This window comes from Mesitornis unicolor, unplaced genomic scaffold, assembly GCF_000695765.1.
Source record: "Mesitornis unicolor isolate BGI_N332 unplaced genomic scaffold, ASM69576v1 scaffold48871, whole genome shotgun sequence".
Classification (NCBI taxonomy): Eukaryota; Metazoa; Chordata; class Aves; order Mesitornithiformes; family Mesitornithidae; genus Mesitornis; species Mesitornis unicolor.
This window is the reverse complement of record NW_010166712.1, coordinates 1-12,700: the sequence shown is the minus strand read 5'-3', so window position 1 is coordinate 12,700 and position 12,700 is coordinate 1. Positions and strand designations below refer to the sequence as shown.

General features: G+C 47.6%; 1 protein-coding gene across 1 annotated transcript in view; it reads left to right on the top strand.

Moving 5' to 3' along the window:
- LOC104548900 (cadherin-4-like) overlaps positions 1–1,814 on the top strand; it is a gene marked incomplete at its 5' end in the record, with an annotated part of 17,793 nt that extends 15,979 nt beyond the window's left edge. The window contains 2 exon segments of the mRNA XM_010195050.1: positions 1–67; positions 1,608–1,814. The exon segment at positions 1–67 is cut by the window's left edge and continues 11 nt beyond it. Of these exon segments, the coding sequence (XP_010193352.1) occupies positions 1–67; positions 1,608–1,814 (274 nt within the window).
- Between the last annotated feature and the right edge of the window lie 10,886 nt (positions 1,815–12,700).

Below are 12,700 nucleotides of genomic sequence, written 5' to 3'. Positions count from 1 at the left end.
TGAACCGCAGTATCCCATACGACCAGTAATACCACATCCAGGGGATATTGGTGACTTTATTAATGAGGTATGTGCTGTATGCTGTCCTGTGTCACGTCTTAAAAGCTTGAGCAGCCAGCTGAAATCAGCCGTGCAGCATTTTTCTGGCTGTGTGGACCAAGTGATGCTGTTACTCACATGAGATGCAAGCCAGGGGAGCGACTGGCCTGAGCAAAGGACATGGGACTTGGCCTAATAAAGGCATCGAGCCTGCAAAAAAACAAAGTGCGAGCAAAAAGCCTGAGATTTGACTTGTGGATATCACAAATACCTGCTTCGTCAGCAGCCGGGCAGTATAATGTGATCACTCTTGGATCAGAATGATTGCAGTTACCATCAGTGTAAAGGTTGTCTGGACTAGGCAAAGGGGCATCGTCCTGTGGGGGCAGTGGCAGCTGCAGGGGCTGCCAAAAGCCAAAGGCACCATTTGTGTCTCCTGGACTTGTCATTATTTTGCAGCCTGTGCCTTCCTAGTAAGCTCTGTTTGGTCTAAAGCATCAAAGAGTTTGCAGAATGGAGATTCATCTCAGATCATAGAGGGTTTCTTTGCTTTATGTTAGATTACTGCTCCTTTATCTGCTTGTACAAATCCATTTAGTATTTCTTATCTCGTTTTTAGTTTTGAGTGATTGAGTGGTTACAAGCCAATCAATGCATTATTTCCTCCGAGACAAAACACACCATCCATTTCCTAAGTCAGAAAAATAAATGTTACAGCGATTTAATTCTATTATTATATCCATTTTCTGCTGTGCTTTTTCTCATTTTCATCATTAAAACTCCTTCCTTTCTTCCTGCACACCCTTCACGCACACATTTCCACACATCCGCGCACGTCAAGACTGGCTCTTACCCCTGCTCTGGGGGCTGCACTGCAGTGAAACCTGCTCCATCTCCCCACACCCAGACAGGGCTTTGTAAGGTGGGGACACAGAGCATTTTGCTTTATTGCAGGTCTCTTCCACTCTGCTTTTCCTGATATTGGGCTGCAGCGAAGCAATTCTTTTTCTCCATAGCCCAAGGCTGTTTCCATGGCCTGCCCACCGTGCACAGGAGCAGCGATGCTTCCTAACCCTTTGCTCAGGATTTCACGCCCCAAGTCTCTCTTAAATGCAGAATTTTGCTAGGAGTGTTTAGGGTTTGTTCGTTGTTTTTTTTTCCAGAAGGAATCAAAATCATCAAAATTCAAGTAATGGTTTTTGGTAGGAAAGGACGGGCGCTGTTCATTTGGTCATTGGCCAAGCTGTAAATCTGAACAGGCAACCCCAGGCGCTCTCCAGACCTGAGAGCTTTCCAGATCCAGAGTTGGACCTTTGGGAATAATTCCCCTGTTGCTCCATCGCTCTCTTTTACAGAGGCACTGGGAGTTAGTGGATCTTCTGCTGGGATGGGGAAGGATCTGGGCACAGGGGAACCCAGGACCCTCATTTTTGTTCCCATCCTCGTTGAGCTTTTCCCCATCTTCTCTAAGCTTTGCCACAGGGATCCCAAGCATTCACCAACCCAGATCCTTCACCATTACCCCAAAACCCCACGGCAGGTATTAACACTGTGCATTTGCCCCCCAGGGCCTGCATGCAGCAGACAACGACCCCACAGCCCCCCCCTACGATTCCCTGCTGGTCTTCGACTACGAGGGCAGCGGCTCCACCGCCGGCTCCGTCAGCTCCCTCAACTCCTCCAGCTCCGGGGACCAGGACTACGACTACCTGAACGACTGGGGGCCCAGGTTCAAGAAACTGGCGGACATGTATGGGGGAGGCGAGGAAGATTAAACTGACCTCACGTTATTTAAAAAACACAAAAAAAAAAAGAAGAAGAAGAAAAATTAAAAAACAAACCCACAGACGACAACGTTAACAAAAAGAGCCGATGCAGAAGCAAGAGCTGTACAGATGTGGCAGCTTTTTTAATTAATATCCCCTGCTGACTGTATTGTTATTTTTAGTGGTGACATAGGAGGTTTCTTTTTTTCTTTTCTTTCTTTTTCCTTTCCAGTTTTTTATTTTTTAGACTATTGAGCTGTCTCGCATGAACACTTGTCTCTGCTGCAGGTTTTTTTGTTGTTGTTTTGTTTCTTTTTTAATGTCAGCTGGGATATTGCTCGTTTATCTGCTTTATGACTAAAGAGAGTGAAAGGCACTCTGTCTTAACTTGAATTTCTTAGAACAGAAGCACTGTTTTTAAAATATATAGATATATATATTTGAAAGTGCCTTTTGGTGCATGTATCAGATTCCCTTCAATCTCAGGAGTGATGAAAACAAACATACAACCATCCTGGGCAGCACTCCCTGTGACCCTAAGCCAGTTCTAGCTGGGAAGGAGTTAACAAAAAGGAACTGTGGAGATTTTTTCTTTTTTTGCCTTTTTTTGGGGTTTTTTTGTTGTTTTTTTTCAGGGGGTGACTCATTCTGGGGTGGAAGAGGTTTGAGGGTCCAGGCGGGGGGAAGATGTTTTGAGTCAAAATCTTAACAGCCATCTTTAAGCCTCAGCAGGTGGTGAACTAGTCATCATGTTGTATATAATTCAGTGTTATCAGATGCAAAATACCAACTGGGGGCTCTGCCGTCCCCTGGTCACACTCAATGTAGCTGCATAGAACTATAGCATTGATACAGCCTTTGGTTATTGCAACAGAAACGTCCAACAGCCCTTGCCGAAGCCCTACGAAGTAAATCATGGCGTGATCAAAGGCCTCTTTGGTTGGTTTTAAGCTATCGGCATGTTTTAGCTCCCACGGCCTCTCAAGGGCTGGACCTACCAGCTGGGTGAGGTGGGGGTGGCCCGTGGCTCTGAGGGGGCCGATGGCGTTTTCCTGGCATAGGGTGGGGGTTTGTGCCACGGGTCTGTGGGGCCGGGGCGGTGCTGAGGACAGGAAGGGTTTGTCAGCACTTTTGCCATCCGTAAGTATGAAGTTGGTCTCATACAATATTAATGCCTTGGAGCATTAGTAGCCAAAGCTCAACAACATCGTGTAACTCAGCTAACGTGTGTCCTTTCTATTTGATGGGTAGGCGCTGCTATCTGTAGTAAATGTTCTTTTTTTTGGAGAAGAAGTGCAACAAGGGCCTGTTAAGTATCTTGTGGTTAATATGCTCAAGCATTGCCAAGTAAGCAAGAGGTTTTGCAGCATCCAGGCACAATTCAACATCATTATTATAAATGGTAGCATACTACCTAGTTTATATGTAGGGTCAGTTTAACCGATAACAAATAGTTATTAGCTTTTTTTATTACATTTTTCCTTTACTGATTTGGACTAGTGGGTTTATGTCTAATGTTTGTAAAATGATTTAGACTGCATGGATGTGTAATATAAACCACATTTAATGGATTATGAGCCACTTAATTATGTGCTATGAAATCTTGGATTACCTGTGTTTTATATTCTGCAGACGATTTTGCAGTGGGTTCGCTAAAACTTGTACAAGTGCTTAGATATATTTTCCTTTAAATCCAAGAATGTGCACAGTATTGGAAGGTGATTATCCAGGGGATAATCACACTTTTTTTTGATATCTCTATTAATTCTCAAGTCGAATGCTAAGAGTTAAGGGGGTGGGGAGGGGAGGCCGGGGGAAGCGAGCGCATGCACATGAGAGAGCGGAGAATGAGAGGACGAGAGCTTGCGGTGATGAGTGGGCGTCGTTTCAGAGGGTGTACCGGGCTGCAAGATCATCTCTCTATAGATTTTTGAAATGCTCCTAGTGCATTTTATATTTCAATGTATCATATTTTCTATAAAATGCCATTTCTGTAAATGAACGAGCATTTGAAATATGTCTTGTATGAAGTGGAATATGGTAAAAGTCTGCCCGAGGGGACTCCAACGTTACCAGCATGTTATTGACTACCACGGATGCAATCTTTCTTCTTTGTCTCGGTCAGTCGATGGGTTCAGTTTGTCCTTCCACGGCTCGGAGAGTGACCATACGCTCACCCAAGCTTCTTGAGGAAACCAGGAGGTGATGGCACAGACCTCAGGAGAGGGACGGCTCTGATGGCAGCAGCGAGGTGAGGACGTTGCGCTATGGGATGAAGCACAGTGCCTGGCAAACTGCCGGCACCTGACGCCTTTCCAAATTCTTGTTCTGTAGTTGGGAACTCGATCATCTTGTGTGACCGCTACAAAAGTCTGTGTTCGCTTCTGCCACGTACTGTCCACCTCCTCCTGACCGCCCTCCAACACAGCCCCTGTCCTCCAGCTGCCAGCCTTGCCCCGCAGCCTGGACTGCTGTCATTCTTGCCCATTTATTTCGGAAAAGCCACGGGCTGGAGTATTTCACTATCTGGGCTTTCCACCTCCACAGAAGCTGCCCAATCACAGCAGAAGCAGTGAATAATAAAAATGCACTTGGTGTTTCTTGCTGGTGACCACCCATCAGTGTCTTGTGTCCATCACCGTAACCTCACTGGCTCAGGAGGAGGATGAGGCTTGAGGGCTTGGACGATGCCAGTGATTCTCCATCCGTTGGGTTGCATGGCTTCCAGGATGCTCGTGCGGATCCTGCAATGCCGACTGGCCAGGTCTACCTGGCAGCGCTTTCCCCTGAGCAGTAGCTAAAGTAGCTAAATCCCTGCTCCAGAGCACTTGGTGCTTGATGTCTGCCATGGCTTTGGCTGAAGTGATGGATTTCACATAGGGAAGGGGCTGGCAGCCATGTGGGACGACTGCCACAGGGCCCGAGGCCGTGGGGCCCATGGCAGTGTGTGTCACCTCTATGGTCACCCGGGGACAGGCAGTGTGGGGTACAAAGCTGCTTCCTACCTGGCTGTGAAGGAGAGATGGTCAGACACCAACTTGTCTAAACATTGCAGGGTTTTAAGAACATTTATGCAACCTAACTCGAACTAAACTGTTTGAGTGATAAAAATAAACCAACCTGTTTCCATTGGAGACTTTTTTGTTTTTTAAGTCAGTGGATATTTTTTTCTGCAAGCATTTGCAGTCCAGCCATTCCAACCCCACAAACCTGTAAACCAGACCAACCAGTTTATTGTCTTTTGAGCCAGTTCTGCTCGGTCCCCAGCAGGATCTGCTCCTTCTCCCTCCTTTGCCTCACATCTTCCACCACTGAGCTTTACAGTCCCACGGGTGGCAGCAGCATCAGGCCCCTTTCCTCATGGTGGGACTGGCAGAAGGGAAACGAGGAGCACTGAAAACAATTGACTTTTTGCAAAGCTTTTCACTTCTTAGTATTAGTTACGGTTTGTAACCCAGCTCACTATACTAATCCAAGGGATCCCATTGAAAAGGTGACAGTGCCATTGCTCTGTCCCCCCACTCTGATCCTCGTGGATGTGACATGGCATTGCCATTGGCAGCTGGAGGGGATGGTGGCTTATGAGGAGCAAGGGTGGGGAATCATGGCTGTGGCTGGACGGGCGGTCACCATCTTTTCTGACAGGCCCCAGAAGCGGTTAATACATGGAGACCAGAATCCTCCTTCTCTGACCAACCTAAACTAAAGCATTGAACTTAAGCTCATGGAAGAAGTGGTGCCCACACATGAAGCCCCCACTCTGCACACCATGAGGCGGTGGAAAAGGAGCTGCTTGCAGGCAGGTGGAGGGGACCCCATCCCCAAAATACCAGTGTCCCACCCCTGTACCTCCATATCCCATACCATCAGCAGCTCTTGGTGCTATCCAAGGGACGGGGACAGTGAGCTCCCAGGGCATCTGGGCACTCCAGACAACTCCCTCCCTGCACGTCCATAAGCCAGGGACCGGACAGGTCCAGGGTCACTGCAGCCCCCTCCAGCAGAGCACGGCCTCACCGCAGTCCCCACGCGGGCTGTTCATTGTGTACCCTGTAAGCAGGGAGAAGCATCGGTCATGGAAATGCTTTGCAAGGCAAGGAGGAGATTCAGTGGGTAATTGATGACCATAAATAGATGAGTCTCCTAGGTGTCCCATGTGCTGGTCATAGTTTTGCTTCTGGTCTTGTGTTTTGTTTTCCATTATAATTTTTTCTTTCCTTTTTTTTTGGACCAGGCGATGCCGTTGGTGGTTTAAGGTGGTGGTGAGGAGGTGGCTGAGCCACTTGGGGCCTCTTGCACAGGGTCTGTAGGGGCAGTCGGGTCTGGATCCAGCTCCCGGGAATAAGCAGGAGTCAGGATTTGGCTGCATTGCCTGCGACTTCTCCGCGTAGGGATGACATTTGGGCATTGGAGAATGAAGGTGGTCAGTGCAGGGTCTGTACAACACAATATGCCAAGATTGCAACTTTGTTTAGTCTCAAAAAAACATACTAAAGGTAAAATACGGAACTTTAGTCTCAAAAAACATATTAAAGGTAAAATACGGGACTTTTTATTTGTGATGTCTTTTGGAGCTCTTCACTGTAAGTGTGGAAAAACAAAAAGTGGGGGGAATGCTGTATAACAATGAATGCGTATGTTTAAAACAGCAGCCAGACAACATAGGTGCCTCCCATGCAAAGTTAACTCAGTTTCATGGGGAAAATAAAAGTTCTCTCCAGTACACACCAACCCCAGATACGATTGCTCACACAACACGTACATAATGTAGTTAGTGCTTGAAGCTACAAATCAAATAGGGGAAAAATAACACAACAACACGATATAGATGTATAATTGGAGCACTTTCTCTTTCCTTTTTTTTTAATTTTAATTATGATTTTGCATGTTTCCTTTAATGATGGAGAAGCTGTGTAGCAGCCCGCATGACTGTGGTTGTTCTCAAGGAAGACTTCTGCTGTTCTGCTGTATTCACGCTGAAGCGCAAAAGCAGTTTGCATCTGTTAACCCAGTTCAGAAACCTTTTTTTGTAACCGTCAATAGCACAAATATTTTGTATTGTTGTTTGTACCATTTTTGTACCAAAAACAAAAGAGGAAAAAAAAAAAAAGGGAAGAAAGTAAATGTTTTCAATGTGTTTTTAGTGCCACTGCAATCTTGGTTTCCAAACTGAGTGACAGCTTTGCTGATTTATTGTGTATCAAAGCTGAACTGGCGCACTGACGCCTGGCTCCAGTGTAATAAAGATAAAGTCCCCCTTTTGAATAGTCTCACTTGCTGCTTTTTTTTAATAATTTTTTGTTTGTTTCGTTTTTCATCCCCACATGCGCACCCCAGTTCATTCGCCATGAACAGCACACTTACAGAATCACAGAATTGGAGGAGTTGGAAGGGCCCTGGAAAGCTCCCCCAGTCCAGCCCCTGCCAGAGCAGGATCACCAGAGCAGTCACACAGGAACACGGCCGGGGATCGGGGTGCCCCCAGAGGGGGAGACTCCACAGCCTCTCTGGGCAGCCTGTTCAGTGCTCCATAACCCTTACAGTAACAAAGTTTTTCCTTATATTCAGATTGAACCGTACCCTTGCAGTAAGCCTGGAAACAGTGGCCTGGGTGCAGGTGTGGGTCCACATATGCAGGTATCAGCAGGGTTTTTGGAGATCCCACACTGGTTTAGTGGTGGGGAATCCACAGCCATTAACACAAGCAGCGGGACTCCCCCAGGCTGCAGCTCCCCAGCCTGCAGCGAGCTAAACTGTCGGTGCGGATCAGTCAGGTGACGATTTTGTTCCTGCGATGTGCGATCTTTGCGCTTTAGTGCAACTCAGGTGCTTTTGGAAAACTACTCACAAACTGCTGGGTAACCCCCATGATGCTGCGTCAGGGCACCCGGCCCTGCACCCACTCAGGCGCTTTTGCAGTGAGAGCAGCCGCCCTCCACTGCCAGCACTTAAAGATGGGTCAAAATAGTGCTGGGAGCAATTTGCTCCTGCAGTGAAAGCTCACCTCATCCTGGGGACTCTCACAGACCGTTGGGTTCCCATTGCCCTCCCCCCAGCAGCAGCCCCTGTACACCACGAGTTGGTGAGAGGTCTCAGCAGCCGCCTGGGGCTGGGCAAGGCCGGGAAGGATGCGTGGTCCCAGCCGGGCATAGAGCGATCCCAGCTCAGCACGTGGAAAGCAGCACTGTCTCATTTTTAATAAACATTAAGATGAATGCAAATCCTGTACATGGCAATTTACTTCTCCCCGGAGTCAACTAAGAATGTTTTATTGCTAGTTTTGCTAATTCGCAAGCTGTTCAGTTTCTTAGAATTATCTTTAACTACTGAATAATGCAAAACGGCTGCATCACAAATATTAGTTTCTGCTATCTGTGGAAGTCTGGGCTCTCATCATGGTGTTATTAGGCTCTTATCTGCCTGCAGAAAGTCTTGTTCCTCAAATGATTTAGCTGCACGCTTAACTTTGACCATGTGAACAGTTTTACTAAGCTGATGGAAACAGCCATCCTTCCCTAAATCCTTGGACTTTTGTACCAAAATTAAAAATAATAACAATTATTATTACAGTTATTATTATAGGATCTTGGCTTGGGGTTGTTGTTTTTTTTCTCCCAAGTCAAAGGCAGACACCTGAACCTGCAGTAGAATTTGGTTCAGATCAAACCAAAGCATGCAGGGATTAATATGTTTTCATAAGAAGTCAAATAACAACTTTTCTTCATTTTCCAGAGTAAAACCTCTGCATTACCAAGACCTTTATTCCCCAAAAAAACTCTTAAAAAAAAGTGCTAGGTTTGGGTTGGTTTTTTTTCCCCCAACTGAGCTCCTGTCCCCTGTTTGCATCCCTACTGCCCAGTGCCTGTGCTGGTGCTGTCCGCAGCTTCAAGACCCAGCTTGGTCTCTTTTTGTTGTATTTAGTAGCAGTAGTAGTAGTATTAGTGGTAGTAGTATAATGCGAATTCCTTGCAAAGAGTACCCTGAGTTCAGCTGTGTTGCACAGCAATCCCCCTCCTTCTTCCAAGCAGGGTGGGAAGCACTGCCAAGGCCTGGGGTGTGTAGGACAGACAGGGGACACACGGACACCCCCAGGGGGTGCGTGCCCAGAGGAGGAGCTCCTCAACTCCATACCTTGAAACCAACCCCCATGCTTCTGCTTCTCCTCCAGTGCTCATTAGGCAGGGCAGAGGGGACGGAGTTAATAAGATATTGGAAACCTGCAGGTGGATGCAAGGCAAAGGGGACTCAGAATGCCCAGGGGAGAAGGTCGGGTGCTCCCATCCTGAACCCAGGAGCTGGGTGCTGTGTGTTCCCCACCCAGCAGCAGGATGGAGCAGCTCCTGAGCCCAGAGCGAGCTGCAGGCACACTGGGACCATTGTAGTGCAATCATTTCACAGCGACAAATGCTTCCTTCTGATAGAGCTGTCCAGGACTTCTCCCCCACTCTGCCCTCTCACGATGATTAATGTGTAGCTTCCCCACACTCTGCTCAGCGCCACGGCACAATCCATCTCCTCTGTTCGTCGCCTCCCTGTCCCTACCTCTCTTTTCTAATGAGAAAATTCTTCTTTTTTTTTTTCTGCAATGCTTTTCTGGAAGCAGGGAGGCAGTGGGGGGGGGGGATGGCAGATTGTCCCTGTGATGGGTACAGGAGGACCGGCAACACAGCGCGTCTGCAGCCCAGTGACAAGGACCTCATGCAATTGCCAGGGCTGAAAAAAACCACACATTTACTGCAACCTCCTGGCTACTCTTGGCTTTTTTTTTTTCTGAAAGGCCATGGCTTGCTGGCAGGTTTGCCCTCCCCACTGTTGTCCACCATCCAGCCCACTCTTGATGGAGATGAGAGGAGCCAGAAGAGGGACGCCTCAGTCGACACCTTTCCTCCGCCTCCTCAGGAAGGTGGTTTTTAAGCTGGCCTAACCCAAATGACCCCAAACCTTTTCTGAAACGCCCGGAGGCTTTGGTGAGCTGCGCTCCATTGACAAGGTTGGAAGGGGAAACCTCCCTTCAAGTAACATAGTGGTTTTTGCATTAATTAGAGACCTTTTGGCTTTAGGAAGGGTCATTTCCACCTGCGCTGAAAGAGAAACTGTCCCGCCCTGGCTAATTGGGGTCTCATGCCCCAGGGCTGGAGTCTCATTGTGTGCAGGGCCATGAACCCCAAGCCACACAACGTCCGAGGAGCCGAGTCTAAAACTGGAGCGGGGAGTTTTATATGCACGGTTCATAGTGGGAAAGGCAAAAAAAAATGAGTGCGATCTAATGAGGCATTTCAGTGCCAGTGCAGGCTCAGGCGCTGGCCATGGGGTGCTTGCCCAGCTTCGGCACCACTCAGCAGGCACCGGGAGAGGGTGCCAGGTCTATCCCCAGGAGTTATTTTTCTCTGAAGGCAGTAAGTCAAATAACAGCAGGAACCATCAGCCTCCAAATGCTTGCAAATGTTTGCAAATATAAACCAATGGCTTAACACTTACTCCAAAATAGCAGTTTTCCTCTGAGAGATTAAAGTCTGTGTCTGTGCTGGGAGCTGCCAGAAGTGGGTTGTCAAAAATCCCTGGGAGGCTGCAGGAGGAATAAAGCAGAATCGGGTCTCTGTCAATGTTGCCATTCTTAATAAACCAGATTTATAATATACAAGGCCGCATGGAGGCTTTATCACTGAGCACATAATGGCACACATACATTAACCTGTGTGATCTATAGCTAAACTCATTACTTTATGAAGTACTTTGAGTTACCTTGGAGTACAAAAGGTGACATAACTAATCCTGCTCTGTGAAAACCACATTGATTGGAACGTAACCACCAGGTAATGCAGGAGCATTTATAGCCCTTTGCAAAAGTGCATTTTGAGAGCTTGTTTCGTCACATGCAATATCCAGCCCTTTGCATTGGGGATTTATATCCCATTACCGGCAGCTGTGGCACAAGTAAAGCAGGATGGAAATTCATGGATCTTGCCAGATGTTGTCCCCAGGCAGGCATACAGTGTGGGCTGAAAATCAGCACCAGGCACCACCGGCAACTCCTTGTGCCCATGAGAGGGTGATGTTAGTTCTGTGCAAGTGCTTCAGGTTTGGCAGAAGGCGAATGCTTTGCTGGTTGCTTAAAGCTGCCAGACACATTTTCTGTATTGCAAACACCTTGGTTTGCAGCCCTGGCTTTGCAGAGCACATGTTGTCTGGCAAATGCCTGTGCTACACCAGTCTCTCATCACCCAGTTACTACAGTGCAAATGAGACATAAACCTCTATACATTGCTGTGAAGCTTCACTGGCCTGTGCCTTCTCGCTCTCGCCCAGCTGAGCTCCCTGGCACCAGCGCGCAGGCTGCCGTGCATTTATCATCACGAACTTCCTTCCACACTGCACCTGAAGAAGCAGCAAGTACCTTGCTTTGACACGGCACTGTTGGTACTGAGAGCTGAAAACAATGACTACTGTATCATCAGAATTTGCCGTTTTCCAGGAACAGCCATGGAGTTGCTCTTGGTGTTTTGTGGGGACAGAAATAAATTCAGCATCTTGTGAAAAAGGCACAGGAGGCCCAGGAGCAGTGAGGACACAGAGACCTAGCCCCGCCAATGTCCCCAAACCCCAGACCTCAGGGAAAAAGAAAAGTATGTCAAGGCAGCAATATATCGCATTACTACAGTACTGTATAAAGTATTTATCTTTTTAGTACATTGCCAAAGTGGTTCTTTTGACGTTACATTTGTGCCCTTGTAAAAGACATGCAGTCGAGAGCAAACACCATCCCAGAACATCTAACATCGCTGTGGCTGTGCTGGCTCGGGGAACCCTGGACAAGGCTGACACGAAATCTGCATTACCTCCGCCCCCAGGGCCATCGTCACAGCCACCAAGCCCTGGCCCAGCAGTGCTCCTAAGGACTCCGGAGCCGGAAAACATGCTTGTATACAGGAGACGTGCTATTGAAATGCCTCTGAGCAAAAGCAGTTTGTCATCTTCCCTGCCTTAACACAAGGAAATGGGCAACTAGAAAGCAAGGCTTTGCTGCAGGTATTCAGCCCTCTGCAAGCAGGCAGCACCTCACTTCCAAACCTTATAATAAATAGAAGAGGAACAACATTTTCCTTGCTCAAAATGGTTCACTAAATATTTCACTGAGCATCTTTTGTCCCACTTCGGTTCACTGCTTGTCACTCCCATTTGTTCTTGTGCTTCTGCAACCACAGAAGGGCCCCGGTGGCACAAAGGCAATTGCATGTGCAACAGGACAGGGAGACCTTGCCCCCTTGCCATTTTGCAAAGAAAGCTCTGTTTCAGCACAGTAACCTCTTTGGAACAAAATAAATAAATAAATAAAAGGGGAAAAAAAGTACCAAAAAATACACTTCTGGCCAGGCTTAGCAGAGAAACAACAAAATAAGCCTTCAGATAAACTGGAAATTACGTTCAGTTGTTGGGGACCCTGCCGGCCATGGGACCCCTCTGTTCAGTCTTCATCATCTGGGCGTCCTCCTTCTCAGGGGAGGCTGGTATAAGTCTACAGACTTCAGCTGAGGCAAAAGAGGGTTTTATGTTTTTTAAGAGAATCTCTGCATTTCACTGCCTGGGAATGGTGCAGATGAGTGGCCAAAGGGCCAAGGCCAGGCTCAACCTCCCTTCTGCAGGAGTCCTCCAGGCTCGCTTTTCTCAAAGCATCCTAACAAGCACAGCCAAATGATGCTGAGGCATCTTTGCAGGCTGAGCATGGGGCAGAGGGTACTTCTGGGCCATCTCCAGAAAGGAGATCTCTTTTGATCAGAGTTTCTTAAGAAAATGGAGCCTTGCTCTGTCTGTATCCCCTTCCCCTGTTTCCTTCTGCTCCACACAGACCCTTGAGCTTCTTGGCAAGAAAGATAATTGTCGTGGTTTAGGGCTGGGCC